This window comes from Lichtheimia ornata, assembly GCF_029851405.1.
Source record: "Lichtheimia ornata isolate CBS 291.66 chromosome Unknown scaffold00126, whole genome shotgun sequence".
Lineage (NCBI taxonomy): Eukaryota > Fungi > Mucoromycota > Mucoromycetes > Mucorales > Lichtheimiaceae > Lichtheimia > Lichtheimia ornata.
Window position 1 is genome coordinate 34,438 of NW_026695446.1, and position 16,644 is coordinate 51,081.

The 16,644-nt window shown below is 44.0% G+C and overlaps 5 protein-coding genes across 5 annotated transcripts; 2 read left to right on the forward strand and 3 right to left on the reverse strand.

The window, feature by feature from the left end:
- Nucleotides 1-67: 67 nt before the first annotated feature.
- On the reverse strand, nt 68-2,939 carry O0I10_012416 (chitin synthase 1; the record flags this gene model as incomplete). The annotated part of the gene is made up of 5 exons (XM_058492344.1): nt 68-991; nt 1,052-1,587; nt 1,660-2,191; nt 2,269-2,489; nt 2,549-2,939. 5 exons carry the CDS (start codon nt 2,937-2,939, stop codon nt 68-70), a joined length of 2,604 nt encoding a protein of 867 aa, XP_058336898.1.
- Nucleotides 2,940-4,741: 1,802 nt separating this feature from the next.
- Nucleotides 4,742-5,937, forward strand: O0I10_012417 (uncharacterized protein; the record flags this gene model as incomplete). The annotated part of the gene is made up of 2 exons (XM_058492345.1): nt 4,742-4,823; nt 4,895-5,937. 2 exons carry the CDS (start codon nt 4,742-4,744, stop codon nt 5,935-5,937), a joined length of 1,125 nt encoding a protein of 374 aa, XP_058336899.1.
- Nucleotides 5,938-6,056: 119 nt separating this feature from the next.
- Nucleotides 6,057-8,098, reverse strand: O0I10_012418 (uncharacterized protein; the record flags this gene model as incomplete). The annotated part of the gene is made up of 6 exons (XM_058492346.1): nt 6,057-6,893; nt 6,953-7,139; nt 7,203-7,345; nt 7,417-7,716; nt 7,778-7,928; nt 8,001-8,098. 6 exons carry the CDS (start codon nt 8,096-8,098, stop codon nt 6,057-6,059), a joined length of 1,716 nt encoding a protein of 571 aa, XP_058336900.1.
- A 196-nt stretch (nt 8,099-8,294) lies between these two features.
- O0I10_012419 (uncharacterized protein) lies at nt 8,295-8,939 on the reverse strand (the record flags this gene model as incomplete). Its single annotated transcript, XM_058492347.1, has 1 exon — nt 8,295-8,939. The coding sequence occupies one exon, from the start codon at nt 8,937-8,939 to the stop codon at nt 8,295-8,297; it is 645 nt and encodes a 214-aa protein (XP_058336901.1).
- Nucleotides 8,940-12,018: 3,079 nt separating this feature from the next.
- O0I10_012420 (citrate synthase, mitochondrial) lies at nt 12,019-13,793 on the forward strand (the record flags this gene model as incomplete). The annotated part of the gene is made up of 6 exons (XM_058492348.1): nt 12,019-12,051; nt 12,128-12,193; nt 12,268-12,995; nt 13,082-13,412; nt 13,489-13,647; nt 13,710-13,793. 6 exons carry the CDS (start codon nt 12,019-12,021, stop codon nt 13,791-13,793), a joined length of 1,401 nt encoding a protein of 466 aa, XP_058336902.1.
- Between the last annotated feature and the right edge of the window lie 2,851 nt (nt 13,794-16,644).

The window sequence follows — 16,644 nt, forward strand, 5'->3', positions numbered from 1 at the left end:
GAGATGAACAACATTACGTACAAATAAAGAGTGAAAGGCAAGATAATGGAATGAATCAACAGGCTGTTTAACCAGTGAAGATCCTAAAGAGAAGGTAGAGACATGATCCAACGAAGCGCACCAAGGAAAGAGCGGCAACGGACCATAAAATGAAACCAAGGTAGATGACGCTTCGTTCCTCAAATGTGCCGAGACCATTGAATGCAGCGCTTGTAACGGCAACGACAAGGGCAAGGTTACTGATAATCCATGACAAGACAATGCGAGTACGGAAAGCGCGGTAGTAATCTTCTTGTTTGGTTTGTGGATCACGATGGCTTTCTTCAACAGGAGGCTTGGTTTGTAATTCAAGACATGCTGCTTCATAAGCGTCATTCATATCCTTTTGCTCAGTAGGAAGTTCGACTTCAGCCAAGTGTTCACCCGCCTCATCCTTTTTGGCTTTGACCACACCAAGATCAGTGCTGATTTTGGAATCACCCTTGGTACCCCAGGAGACATCGTGTGTGTTACAAAAGGCGTAGATGTTGAGAACATTGGTGTAGCTGGGCGAGAGGAGAATGTACTGCACAAAGGATGTAAACATGTGCCAAGGGTCGAGGAAAAGAAAGCTTGAAACAAAGTACATGACATAGGTTGAGATAAGCGAGACGATAATGTTGCGGAACATGCTTTGGCCAAGCATTGCCACCACCGATCCATCGGCTTCTTCGATAGCAGAAGAGATACCAACAGCCGTAATCCAAATAGTACAAAAGATCATATAAATCATCAACACCGCAAAAAAGACCATACTGCCAGTATACGCCCATTTGCTTCCTTGAGGTCGATTACCAAGTGCGAGGATGAATTGAACGATCAACAAGAGTATATAGATGTAGTTGAGAACCGTGTGCAGTACATTTCCCACTGTGGAGGAAAATGGTGCTGGATCAAGATCGTCCGAAGCAACAGCGCTCGTGAGAATGTAAAAAGTAAGATAAAAGTTGCCCTGAAATATAATGTGTGAGCATCATGCATGATACTTTTGTTGTATAAAAGAATAGCTTACCATGGCAAACCAAGCGAATAGCATGTTGTAGGTGTTGTAGATATCCTCAACCATGAACATCATCTTGCGGATTAACGAGTGATCCGAAGCCCAAACCTTTCGCCAATGCCAAAGAGCGTATACACCAGCAAAGAAGGAGCCGTTAAGCCAACGACGACGTTGAGAGATAAATTCAGGTACACGATCAGGTACATCGGTTTCACCATAGCTGCGGTTCACATAATGCAATACGTAGCTTGCATCCTTTTTGGCAACCAGCTCGTAACACAAGATACGATCCTCAGCAAGATACATGTTGGCAGTGAAAATATCGGCATCACCACCATGCATCGTTTCACCCAAGAAATACTTTTCAAGTGGACCATGACCATTGGCATCGTTTTGAAGAGCCGTGTAGCGATAAGCAGAGAAGGCACCTGGCAGAACGGAAATGTAGCCGAAAACAGATTCAAGAGGCTTATCAAGGATGTTGGACATTTTGTATTCAAAGTTTTGAGCAGCCACCAATGGGTTGAGCAACGCCACACCAGCCGTACCTAGAAGAAAAGAGTAACCCTATTAGTCATTTGACCTTGATAACAATTTCCTTTCCTAATCAACCAGCTTACCAGACATGGCACGAATTTCACCACAAGCACCAGCAATGTTGGAATTGATATCAAAGGCCTTCCACAAATGATAAATGGAAGAATGACCAGGACGAGTACCAACATCAATCAAGACACAAACGTGAGGATCAATGAGAGGACCAAAAGCTTGCAAGAACCAACGATGGGAGTTGATCTTTTTTTGATTCTTTTCCTTGAGACAAAAGAGCATTTGACAAGGCGTGATGCCCTTGTCAGCGGTCTTGAATTTCATATCCGGATCGATGGAAAGTTGTGTGGTGTATTCGTAAATGTGAGCGGTTACTGCCTTGTCGCCGACAATGTTCTTGGCAACACCATCTTGATAGACACCAAGAGCAGCCAACAAGGAAAGTGTACGTTGATTGATTTTGTTGCGGCCATCTGATACTACGCACACGACAATACGTTCCCAACCCCGAGCGCCCCACACTCTGGATCGATCACGCGCACACAAGTAGGAGATATTTTTCATAACGCCGTGCATCGTACGTGCAAATAAAACCTCATCTTCCTGTTGTTGTTGTTGTTTATCACCCTTGTTAGTACCTATTTACCACCACCATCACCCGTTTCCTTTTCACGACTTACGTTATACATGGTCAATACAATAAAGAGCTCCGTTTTACGTTCCATGAGCTGTGGACGCAACGTGTAACCTTCAGACGCGAATTCCGATGGATCACAAGTGGCGGCAGTATAACGCATATGAGTGAATTCCTTGGAATCTTTGATAGGCACAGCTTGCAGATAACGTGGAGGAACAGGACAATCCAAAACAAGGTTACCACGAGTAAGCTTCACCTTACGCGCTAAAAGTGATATTAGTATACCCTTGCTTCAATCCATGTTACAATGAAAATGCACTTACTTGTCTTGTAACGACGAGGTTGTCTTCTTGGAGCACCACCATAATGCATGTTTGGAGAAGGAGGAGCGCCACCATATTGCATGTTGGGAGAAGTTGGAGCACCATAAGGTGGTTGAGGAGAAGGAGGAGCCATAAAGCCTGGTTGTTGATGTTGTTGAGGTGGATAAGGTTCTGCCGCTGGGAATTGAGGCGTATCTCTCAAGAGAGGTTGATGATCGTAACCATGTTGTGGTGCGTCTGGATAAGGATCTGCAAACGGGTCAACGGTTTGAGGGCGAAAAGGTTCTGCACGATCGACAGGCTGTTGCGCAAATTGGGTATCTTGCAAAGGGTACTGGTCGTACTCTGACTTTTGCCCTGGTGGCTGTGGAAGAGGGTGATTTGGGTACATTGCACTCCTGCCGATCCGTGAAAAGTGTGGTTTTGGTGATTAGCAAAAGAAAGAGAGAAGGAAAAGAAGGAAAAGAGAGAGCGAGTGAAAGAAAAAATAAAGTGCAAAGAAATGTGTAACAATCGCCTTCCGCCGCCGAGCCAAGGCAGGAACGGCCTTTCCGTGTCATGTCATCCCGTGGTGTTGCGTTTAATTATAGCTCTTCGACACACACCACAGCCAAGCTGCCTAAGCCTGTTTTATGCTTTGCCTTTTGAGGATGCTTTTCCGCGCTTTTCATTGCTCAAGTCTTTGTTCTTTGTTGAGCCCCGCTTTCAGTCCGATGTTTTTGGCTCACAAGGCTTCATTGTTTGTTTCAGATCATCCTACTGGAAAATCCAGGAACACAATGACACTAAATATGATACCATTTGTTGCAAAAATATACATACGTAGCCATGTAGCCATCATAAATTACTCGTATTAAGCATGTCATTCCGTTTCAAAAGTAGTCTTTGTGATGTGGGTGATCATAGAAGGAAATCGACTAGTGCATTTCTGTAATAGTTTGCCGCCTAATCAACAACCCAAGATGCATCTTGCTTGTCGATGTACAACCAACAAACCATGACAACAACACCATGGCAACGGGTAAAAAAGTGGCGTATTGCCCTATTGCTTGCTTTTATGTATACCCTTGCGTGAGGAATGAAAAAGAGCGTTAAAGACGATCATGTACCACTGACTCGGAACGTGTTGCCGGAAAGCTCTCCCGGTCACAAATATTAAAAAAGCACAACAACTGCATCTGCATGCATATCCTGATCCGAGAATACAAAAACATTCATCATCCGGGTATGACATACTTGTTTTCAAAAGAAGCTGCCTCCATTTCTATATTATAGTCGCATCAACATGGCCTTCATGGTGATTAAAGTTGAGGTCTTTGTATGTCATCTACCAATTTGGCAAGCACTAGTCTTGGCATCGCGCTCTAAGGATCATCCTTTCTAGCGCTAATGGGTATCATGATTGATTACTTTGTTGATGTGAATGAATGCCATTCAATGAAGCAATAGTCAAAATTATAAAAAAAAAGATTGCTGTGCTGATGGTCTCGATCCTTTATGGAGAAATCATTGGATTCATGCTCAGTGGGTGCCAGCCAATAATGTTCGCTGATACATTGGATGAAGGTAGCAATAGCCGTACTTCCCCAAGACATCTTTATATGACATCCACAGTTGAACCATCATCATGTTTGTAGCTCTACGGCATCTAATCTACGAGGAAACTTGAAGACCAATGTATTACTTTGGCCATGAAATGCAATGTCCATGATTTCGATTAGCATTTTACCTAGCACTGCTACCGATTTCGTCGAGATCCATTGATCACAAAACATGGTGTGTAGATGATGCATTGTGGGCGCTAGGATGATAAAATACAGCTCCACTGAACCTAAAGCTTGCATGCTGCTGTGATTTGATGCATACACTATGTACCCGTTTTATGCATAGTTTTGGTAAAGGATGTGTGCTATGGCATGCTATAAGGAGGACTACCCATTCAAGCATCAAAGGAGAAATGGAGGTGTGTGCGCACTGACACTAATGTGAAGGAGGAGGGGAATGCTCATGCAGTAATTGAGCAAAAGGGACGAAACGCCTGGAACTTTGTAGAAAAGAGTAACTCCGACAGCCCACTTGCATATAAGAACACTGCATCAGGTCCCTTGATGATGCCTCATTTATCCTTTTTCCCCTTCTCGCTTTTATCAGCATCACCCCTTTCTACTTTCACGCACACTACAAAGAACAACAATGGGCAAGGATTATTATGCCATTCTTGGTGTTTCCAAAGACGCTAGCGACGATGCCATCAAAAAGGCTTATCGCAAACAAGGTATGTAGTAGTAGAGCTGTACGCATTTATATAGAATCATCTCTTTACTAATATCTTCATTCATGATCTAGCATTAAAGTGGCATCCTGATCGAAACAAGAATAATGCTGAACAAGCCAAGATCAAATTCCAAGAGATTGGTGAAGCGTTTGAAGTCTTGAGCGATAAGAACAAACGAGCCGTTTATGATCAATTAGGCGAAGAGGGTCTCAAAGGAGGAGGAGGAGCACCACCACCTGGTGCCAATGGCTTTGGTGGTGCTGGTGGATTCCCTGGTGGTGGATTCAGCAGCTTTGGAGGCTTCCCTGGTGGTGGAGGGCATACGTTTTCATTTAGCACAGGTGGTCCTGGTGGAGGATTTGGTGGTGGATTCCATCCTTCCAATGCTGATGATATCTTCAAGCAATTCTTTGCGTCATTTGGTGGAGGTGGAGGTAGTGGCGGTTTCCATGGCAGCAGTATGATGGATGAGGATTTCGATGATGATATTCCAATGGGTGGTAGCGGTGGCATGCCAGGCGGTTTCAACTTTGGCAGTGGTCGATCACCAAGATCCAAGCAATCATCTCCCCCACCTGCTGCAGTCAAACGAGCACTACCAATTTCATTAGAAGATCTATACAAGGGTACCACTAAGCGACTCAAGGTGACACGTACCGTTCGTGATCGTACTACAGGCCAAACCACCAACACCGACAAGATCCTCACAATCAATGTCAAGCCTGGTTGGAAAGCTGGTACCAAAATCCGGTTCCCTGGAGAAGGAGACGACTTGGGTCATGGCCCAGCACAAGATATCGAGTTCATCGTGGAGGAAAAGCCGCACCCCATTTTCAAACGCGAAGGAGATGATCTACGCATGTCAATGCAGCTTAGTTTGGTGGAGGCGCTCACTGGTTTCTCCAAGCAGATCAAGACACTCGACGATCGAAAGTTGAATGTTTCAAGTGGTGACAAGGTGACTCAACCAGGACAAGAATCGCGTGTCAGGAACGAAGGAATGCCAAATTCAAAGACGGGTAACAAGGGCGACCTCATCATCAAGTACGACGTCAAATTCCCCACACAGCTTACACCTGCACAAAAGCAAGCCATCCAAAATGCCTTTCGATAACATCATATTACCAACTCCATCCTATCTGTAGACATCACTACATATAATATTCCCCACAACCTTGCATGTATATAAGCAACAACACGCCTCGTAATAAAACAATGTTCATATATTTGTCATTATAAACTTGGTCTACAAGCGAAATCGAGCCACCACAATGAACCACCTCGGCTTGCATAGATAATTCCCATACTCCCCATGGCTAACCTTAATCGTATAAAGTCATAGCCATCCGATAATTCATCCTCGTCACGAAAATTGGTATCTGATCGTTCATCCATCCATATGCGTTTGTTGCGTAGAGTCACGTGTGCCGCTGTTGTCCCATTCAACGCAAAGAGAGCAATATCACCATACCGATTCAATATAGCAACGCGATCATTGTGCACCGCAACGCTGACAATTTTATGAGCTGTCCAACCAAGGGGCGTTGTTCGAATTGATTTGCATAATCGTAGCTGGCTTGTAAAGTCCGGTGATGCTTCATTTGATGACTTTGTTGATGGCTGGCTCCTTTTAATGTATTGGGCTGTTCGTGCTTGACACGCGTATCCATAATCATTGTATGAAGAATGACGTCGTAGACCTGTCACTTTTGCACGATGTTGTTGAGCTGACCTTCTTCTCTTGAAAATGGAGCTGTATACGGATGATGAGACGGATCGCTGTGGTTCGGGTTGTTGCCCCTGTTGTTGTTGTTGTTCATTGTCCTCATGATCCTCATTGATGGATTGATCCCACCGAAAATGATGTATACGACGTGCTGCATAAGGTGCCAACACCAAATTGAATGAACCATCATAATTCAAGCAAGGCATGTTGCATGGTGGTAGGGTGAATGTAATCGCTGGTTGTACTGGATCATGTATATCAAATGTATGAAGGATTCCATCGACGCTGATAGTGATGATATGTGTCCCGGAAATATAGACGCTGTGAGGTTGATTATCAAATGCCTGATTTTTTTCCCTTTTAGCAACAAGTTACCGATTGGTAATGATAATGATCACTTTACCCTATTTGATAAACGAACACCTTTTCTCCAATTCCAGATGAACACGGCTGATGGTTTCCTTCCTGATACTGCAAAGTAGTTCTGAGTCAGGGCAATCGAATCGGGGAAAAACCATGGATGGCTGCCGCCTTTGAGGACTTGGATAGGCTCTGTACTTTGAGTGCTGACATCGTAAAACATGCACTTTCTAAAGGGATTCATTTGAGTAATTGTAACTCCCCCAGCGTTTCTAAACTAAGCATATACTTACGATCCACGCATGGCTACAACTAGAATATGTATTTCAGGCAAGATGTCAACGCACTCGACAATACTTGATTCACCGAAATGCCAGCTCCTATGCAAGGTGAAACCCGTTTCCATGGCGTACTCGTAAAGCTGTACTGTGTTGCTCTGCATTGGTGTGTGTTACATGATATAAGTATATCGATCAACAAGCTCATAAAGGGTTTTCTCTTTTTTACCTCAGAGAGTGTTACAAGCCAATGCTGCTTGAGTTTCACAGAGAGTAATCGAGAACCATCATGCTCACTAATACGTTTCGCTCTTTGTACATTGCCCATCCTCCAGTTTGCATGCGTTTGTGCCTGACAGTAACGGGTTTGCCATGATGATAATGATGGGTCGGATGGAGGGTCGTCGTTCATGGTATCATTGAGGATTCGTTTATGCAAGTAGAGGTCTGGAAAGAGTCGATGTAATTGATGATAACGAGCTCGCCATATCGATGCATCCTGTGCAATGCGTCTCCATATACGACATGTCTATAAGAGTATACGTGTTATTGTTGTTGTTGTTTAGGCTTATATGGACTATCTTGTTTACCAGTTGCACTCTCACAAGATCTTGAAAAGACAACATTGAGAAAATGGCAAGGGCGATCTCCCGTGGTAGCCAGCTGATAATGTCGTGTTGCTCATGGTCATGTTGTAAAGAGAATGGCGTTGTTGTCGTTGTGGGAGAATGGGGTTGAGTGCTAAAAATGTAAATGCAAACGGGTAAGAGAGGTGGCGGTGGGGAATGAAATTCAAGAGGTGGACAACAGTACCTTTTTGATCCAGTGGATGAAGATGTCGTTGTCGATACGAGTAGAGATAGTTTCCTCAAGGGTTTAACAAGTTCTTGCATAGACTTTTTCTTAGCCATGGTATATAAAAGGAGGGGGAGAAAGGGAAAAAAGGGATTATTTTGTGTGTGAAAAGTAAAAGGAAGAACATGTGGCCTTGGACTCGGATCATTTCCACTCCTTGTTGCACAGAAAGCGTGTTTATAATGCATCACGATCAAACCAACCCATAATTTAATTACTATTGTATCCTATCTATACTTATAGCCCTATCTACTATTGTTGTCCATAGATATAAATCCCTTCTGGATCATCTGAACAAAGCAAGTTGAGACCCATCACCTCGTTGAGATCAAACACTAAGCTAATAATCCTTGCACCACGGCGATAGTGCTCCAACAACATATCCGCATACTTGTGCGTGTGATCCGGTAATAAAAAGAGCACCAAGACAGTCCACCGGGTATCGCGTACCAATGTCTCCAATGACAACAAGTCGCCTTGCACAAACCTAAGTCGTTGTTCATGTTCTACTTCCTCCCATGAGAGCCCATCCGCCGCCGCAGACGCCTTATCTTCTCCCAACGCTTGACGTGCTAGTTGCCACGATCGATCAACGAGTGCCTCATCCGTTTCAATACCCAGTGCACTTGCAGCCCCACAAGCCATAACAGCAGCCGTACAAAAACGTCCATCGCCCGATCCAAGATCTATCAAGTGATCTCCTTTCTGTACACCAGCCATCTCTAGAGCCTTGAGTACGCGTCGTGCCGATGTGGGGCAAAAGGGGGCAAGCAATGCGTCAACGTTCTCATCGTCGTCAATGTAGACTGGGAACGGATTGGCTTCAGCTTCGTCTTGTGCAGCATGTTCAGCATTCTGATACACCTGAAGGAACCGAGTACGTGATCGATCGGACATGTTGGGGATAGCCAATGGTGGTGGTAGTGGTGGTGGTAGTGGTGACAGCCCTAAAGAAAAAAAACTTGTTATCAACAAACGGTCGCCACGCGCCGATCTCCATGGCAATTTCCCGCCATGCGGCTTGTTATCGATTTCGTTATCGTTGTACATCCACTTGCTATCAAATCCATTCACTTTTCGTGTTGCACAAGATTCATGGATCAAAATCTTCCCTTTTGACAGCTTTTTTCTCTCCCTCTCTTATACCTTCTTCTTCTATTATCATCATCTTCAACCATGCCATACCTCATCCTTATCCATATGAATGTATTCATTATCCGATCATTGCATACAAAATGTGGAGTCGCTATTTCAAATGCATTTGATAGTATACGAGTAGTAGTAGCATAGCGTTCTTCAAGGTATCGAAAGCAGCGAGGCCTTGAAAAGTCGTGTGCATAAGGAAAAGTATTGGAAAAAAAGGCAAATGTGGAGGTGTCATGCTTATTCAAACGATTTTGGCCGTGTCGAAATCGATTATGTAATCCTGAACTGCTATTACTTACTATGCTCTAAACATACGTGAATCACATGCCTATGCTTGAGCTCCACGATTTCACGTTGTGAACAAACAAATGACGCTAATTTCAGGTCCATTTGACAGTTGAAACCGAATGTTTTGGGATCCACGTCGGGTGCAAATGGCTGTCAGCAATGTGCATCATACCCTCCACAAGGAGTACCAGCCAACATTGTGGTGTCGTATCACACGTATGAATAATGATCTTTGCAACTCTTTTTGATCACGTAGACTAGGCTCATTTATATTGAGTAAGCAAAGATGCAGCATCTACCAAGCTGACATTACTTATCAAATTCAGCAGCGGAATGAGCATTAGTGATTAAAGCCACCACCGCGTGGCCTGGGTATTTCATGGCCCCTCTCAATGGGTAAATTGATCATTTCTAATGTGTCAGCAATGCGTTGATATGACATTTTTTCCCTTCTCATCAATGCATGAGCCTTCCTGCACAACCATCAGCTGCCATCCTTGGCCGATCCTATCCACAACAGCAACAAGAAAACCTGTTAAAGTATCCCATTGGCTGCAATTACCCGGTGAATATCCGATACTCAATCCGATTGCCCGTGACAATTGTGGAACATGTTCGGGAAAACATCCAGCCTATCACTTTTGACAATACGGCAGAATGCTTTACAAACAATGCTACTGAGCGGATGAATGTTCTCTTTTTCTTTTTCAATTCTTGTTTTCATTATACGTATCCATTCAGCCATCAAGACAATGAACCGCACAAGCAAGCTTACGTAAAAAGCATCATTGAGAGGAATCGTAGTAGGATATGACATTTGCACGTGCTTGTGCTGCCACCATGAAGGGATGATACTGCAACTCAGAGCATGCAAGCTGAAACAAATGAAATGTTCACACAAAAAGAACCATCCATTGGAATAACGCCACCACCACCACCACCATAATAACAACAATACACCATCAGCATGTGTGTATACATGACCAAGACATCATACAAATCAGGATGAGTAAGAAACAAATGTCCCGTGAAAAAAAATGGATGGTGACGGGGAAAAGGCAACGTTACATTACCGCCGACACGCCGGTTTATTCCTCAAAGGTAAAAGGGATACCTCTAGAGGAAGGTATGGTGGAGATGAACCAGTCAGCGTCAAGCTTCATCATGTACGGCAAGGACGATGATGACGAGGTGATGAATAAAAGATACTCTTTACCTTACTTTTGTGATGACGATGATGGTGCCAATGACAAGCAGGGTTGTGTATGGATATTATGTAAAAGCGGCATTTCTTGATAACGTTGTCCTGCTCGTTATCTCTCTTACTAAACCTTTTTTTACCACGGTCTCGTATTGCTGCACATCCCTAATTGAGACACTTGCACACGCTTGACCCAAGCAAACGTGGGGGATGGGGGTGATCGTGTCACCGCCTAAAAGTAATAGCAAATAGATAACAAACGTAGCCATAATAGGCCATGGACACGGGAACGACATGATGTAGGTGTGAATCTCCCGCCATAAAGCAAGACCTTATGCAAGAAAAGGGTGTAAAGAGGTATAGGCATGCATAACCCCACCTTTAATTTGGCCAATGGGCCGCGAAAAGGTGATTTAAAAGCACCATGACTTCATCAAAAGCGGCCCCGTAGTACAGACCCTTTATCAAAAAAAGGGAGGAAAGAAAAACGCTTGGCCCATTGTACATGCTGATCATGAAAAAAAAGACATCCATTTTATTCTGTGGGGGTGATGTAAAAGTCCAATGGAATCATTGTGTGTGGATAAACGTTCAAGGTGATACACCTCTTCCCCGCAACTTTTGTTTTTATTTTTTTCGCCTTGTTGATGTTGTGTTCCTCACCCCAGACATTTGCATGGTTTCCAGTTGTTCCAGTCAGGAACATGCGCAAAAAGAAGATCCCTTGTTGCACAACACCCCCCTTCATTGACGACCTATGTTACACATGTGCCTCCTTTACTCTTCACCATTATCAATATTCATATGGCTGATAAGCTTTTGGCATTTTCTTTTGTGAAAAAGACAAATGCAAAAAGCGTTTTCATGCTGAGTTGACATCATGCGATGCATCACATGTAACGTGGCAACTCACGGGCTTTTTATTAATACGGCATGACAAATAGACAAGCAAGGGGTACAGGATGTGTGTGTGTGTGGCAAGAGCCTATGTTGTCGATTGGATGCGGGCATCTATCAGATAAAGCGGCGTCTTGAAAGGAGAGATGTGCAAGCAGCCGTTTGTTGATAAGATGGGCTGGCTTCAACGTTGGGCTCAATTTGTTGGGGGGTCACAGCTGGAGCGTGCTGGAAAAATGAGAGGGAAAAGTTTTAGGCAGTTGCGGTTTGGTTGGGCTGGGTTGACATCATGCCAAATTCTGCGTACCCCCCTGCGGGCAAAAAAAAAGTGGATGACAGAGATGTTTTGCCGAAAGCGGGAGCAACTCTTTTGTTATATAATCAGCCTCTTTCAATTCGCCCTTGTCATTTGTTTTCTTCTTTTTTCTTTTCATCTTTTTAATCATGTCGGCCATTCGTGCTTTCTCCTCGCTCAAGGTATATACGCCTTTACCCCTGAATACTATTATGCAGTAACGAACAACCACTTACCATCATACACGATCATCAATAGGGTGCCTCTTTCCGCCAACAAACCCCTCTTCGCTTTGCTGCTCGCACTTACGCCTCTCAAGCTAAGGTAAGGATCACTATTAAACACGCGTAGATATAAAGAACTTGGTAACCAACCTATAAACGCGCTTTTTTTTTCAGACCTTGAAGGAGCGTTTCGCTGAGCTTCTTCCTGAAAAGCAAGCTGAGGTCAAGGAGTTCCGCAAGAACTATGGCAACAAGGTCCTTGGTGAAGTTACCGTTGACCAAGCCTATGGTGGTATGCGTGGCATCAAGGGTCTTGTTTGGGAAGGCTCCGTTTTGGATGCTGAAGAAGGTATCCGCTTCCGTGGTTTGACCATCCCTGAATGCCAACAACAGCTTCCTGGTGCTGTTGAGGGTGGTGAGCCTCTTCCTGAATCTTTGTTCTGGTTGCTCGTTACCGGTGAAGTCCCTACTGCTGAAGAAGTTAAGGGCTTGTCTGCCGAGTGGGCTGCTCGTGCTGAGATCCCTGAATTCGTTGAAGAATTGCTTGATCGTTGCCCCAAGACTCTTCACCCCATGTCTCAATTCGCCCTTGCTGTTAACGCCTTGCAACATGAATCTCTCTTCGCCAAGGCCTATGCTGAGGGTATCCACAAGTCCAACTACTGGGACCCTACCTTTGAGGATGCCATGAACGTTATTGCCAAGCTTCCTAACATTGCTGGTCGTATCTACCGCAACGTGTACAAGGATGGCAAGGTTGCTTCCATTGAAGCTGATAAGGATTACTCTTACAACTTCTCCAAGGTTCTTGGTTTCCATGAGAACAAGGACTTTGTTGAGTTGATGCGTCTTTACCTCACCATTCACTCTGACCACGAAGGTGGTAACGTCTCTGCTCACACGTAAGTTGCTCTTTTGGGACATGCACGAAGGGGGGATAAAGATTTTTCTGGTAACAAAGGGACTGATTGGTTAATTTGATTTGCAGCTCCCACTTGGTCGGTTCCGCTCTCTCTGATCCCTATCTCTCTTTCGCCGCTGCCTTGAACGGCCTTGCTGGTCCTCTTCACGGTCTTGCCAACCAAGAAGTCCTCCGTTGGACCCTTAAGCTTAAGGACACCATTGGTGTTGATGCTAGCGAGGAACAAATCAAGAAATACCTTTGGGATACTCTTAATGGCGGTCAAGTCGTTCCTGGTTATGGTCACGCCGTCTTGCGTAAGACTGATCCCCGTTACACTGCTCAACGTGAATTCGCTCTCAAGCACTTGCCCGATGATCCCCTCTTTGGTCTCGTCTCCAAGTTGTATCACATCATCGTAAGTATTGTTGGAAAAAGGATAACACGAGGTTATCGGAAAGAGAGAGATGACTCATTGGGATCTTGTTTCATAGCCTGGTGTCTTGACTGAACACGGCAAGACCAAGAACCCCTGGCCCAACGTTGATGCCCACTCTGGTGTCCTTCTCCAATACTATGGTCTTGTTGAACAAGATTACTACACCGTCTTGTTCGGTGTATCACGAGCTTTGGGCTGTCTTTCTCAAGTCTGCGTAAGTGTCAATGTTGACTTTTATATAAAGCGAAACAATCCACTCATATTTCTCTTTTATAGTGGGCTCGTGGTCTCGGTCTTCCCTTGGAACGCCCCAAGTCCTACAGCACTGCTCACCTTAAGAAGATGTTCGGTGCCAACTAAACATAACAACACATTCTCCATATCCCGCAATTTTCAACCCCTCATCCATAATCATCTGTTAGATCAACCGCTTCCCTGTAAATGTTTTCATGTTAGCAATATAGTATGTGCTTTTTTTCCCAACACGCAAATGTGCACTACAATACGTTATCAACCACAGCTACAGCATCACAATTATGATGTTGGAAGGCGTAAAATAACTTTGGTTGGGGTAAATAGGCAATCCCGGCAACCTGGTTGCATATCATTGTGCTATAAATTTCACCCCTGTATGCAGGTGTTATGGCAAAGATTATTCTCTAATTATGCAAGTGGATATGCAAACCCCCTTTTCTTCGGCGTGCAGATAGCTAACGACTCATGTATTGGTTGCATTGGATACAGCTAGGTAACACGGTTGTCTTTTAACAGAAGTGATCCTCGGTAACGAAGTTAGATGAGGACGATCCATCTCATCGATATCGCCGGGGAATTACAATCCCTCCCCTAATAAGGATAGAACGTGGAGCCATAAACTACTAGGCTGATCCATAAGCTCACTCACAAAGGATTCATAAAGTAGTATGTGGATGATGGCATTTATTTGTGATGCCTAACAGTTATCCTAAGGTTGCCTCTTCCAAGTCAATGTTTTGCCACCAATAGCGCGAACAGCCAATAACAGCCCTTGTAGCAGTGGCGAATGAGAATGGGGCAATGGCAATTGTGTCGTTGCTTGAAATTCAGTGAAAGGAGGTTCATGCATGGTGGTATCTTTCTCTTCCCTTTCAGCTTTCGACACCTTTGAGAAATGAGCTTTCAATCCAGTACTTCAAGCCAATTAGAGTCATCCTGAAATGTCAAAGGTTGGTAAGCAAGCACACGATTAGCGTAACAACAAGTCAAACTTACATTGATAAGCAGCATCGTCACTATCACGGCCATCGTTTGCTTCCATGTCGAGGGACCATCGTGGTAGTGGTGTTCGGCCTTGCCATGATGAAGACTATGGTGTGCTTGTTTCCTTTGCTCAACGATCTCACGGCGTATGATGAGGAAGTGTTGAGAATGATATCAGCAACCAGCAGCAACCCAATCGACATGTTGTTGATGATGATGATGGCCATGGATGCAGAAGACAACATGTTCATTGATGGCCGTGGCAGGTTTACGTGAAGCAACAAGGGCGATTCGTGCTAGTTACATCCACCAAAGTCTTGCAAACGAGCGCTTAAATGTAACGATGGCTACCGGATAGCACGTAAGTTAATGCTGAAGAGTGTCTTTATACGCTATATTAATGCAACTCTTGTGATCCCACCAGCTTGCCTTACGAATACCACTCGACATGACAATTGGCATCAAATACAAGGAGGTTGCGAATATCGCCAGCAGAGGACCAACACGATCTTTATGTGAAGAAGCAATTGGATGAAAAGGAAGAGCGACCTCGCATGATCATCTTGATCCTGAGCTGCATGCTATTCATCAAGACCAGGCGATTCAGCTCATATAGGTATGTACAACACCTTGCCATTCAACATACGACTCTGACGATAATTGAACATAGGAGAGGGACATGGAAGAATCGGAGTTTTATGACCTATTCATGCAGTGCAGGCTGCTCGTTTGGATTTCAGGCTGTGGCATTATGAGGCCGAGACCTACTGCCAATGGCACATAGGGAAGAGAGGAATTAGGCGAAGAGGAATGATAGTAGGTAAAATCAATTCAAACTCTCTGATGGTTGCGCTGAAAAACTTTTCATTAGGCGGTGATTGGATCGACAACGTCGACTTTGGAGGTAGAGATCAACCTTTTTTTTTGGGATGAACATGCACGAACATTGTTAGATAAGATTCTTTTTGAATAAACATTTGGCCAATATCAACTTGAAGTTATGTATGTAGCGGTGCAAGGTAATCCTTCTATCTCATGCTAGTAAACTTGCTTCATCCACGGTAGCAGTTAGTACGGTTCATCCAATTGCAGCTGATGTAATAGGTGATGGAACAACCTTTGCTCAAGCCTTTCTCATACAAATGACCACAAGAGTCAATAACACAATGACGGGCAATAGGAGGAGGGTGTAAGGAGAACAATGAAAGAGGCTTGATTTGATTGTCTATGTTTAATCAATACCGACATGACCAAATTAGACCGGGTGGCAATATCGCCATCATGAAACAATGACAACATCCGCTATCATGGTATCACCTTTTAGGCTCACTTCCATCACAAAGGGACCTTTTCATTGTCAGGCTACCTCTTCGACCCTTTAGATTAGTATTCGTGTTCAGTTGTGCATTCGAGGAATATAAGCAACAACGATCCAATTGCATCCATCATTTTAGCTTTATTTGTACAAATGTCTTTTAGGATGATAAAGGTAGATGTCACCATGGTTGCATCAGCAGTTACTCCTTTTTGCAAGAGACTAAGCCATAAGCAAACCTTTATATCACAAGGATGATGAAATACATTATGTATGCAGGACTTCCTTACGTGGCTTCATGGACAAAGAGCGTATACAATATGAGGATGGTTGAGCAAGTATGTCTCTCCTTTTTTCAAATCCGCATGATCTTTCTCCTCCCTCTAAAACGGTAGCTATCATCACGCATTGGTCACATACAAACATAAAGGTCATCAGGATAGATTGAAGTTATAATATTGGTATTCAAAGTAAGTATATACAATATTGATATTGGGGGGAAGGATATATAAAAATGTAGAAATGATGGATGGTAGAGTCCCAGATATAAGATAGAGAATAGAAAGAGAAGAGAAGAGAAGAGTGGGTTATAGATACATTACAGCTTTGGAAAGAGTAGTTTGTGGGAGGGTGGGGGAGGAATAGAGGGACAAGGGG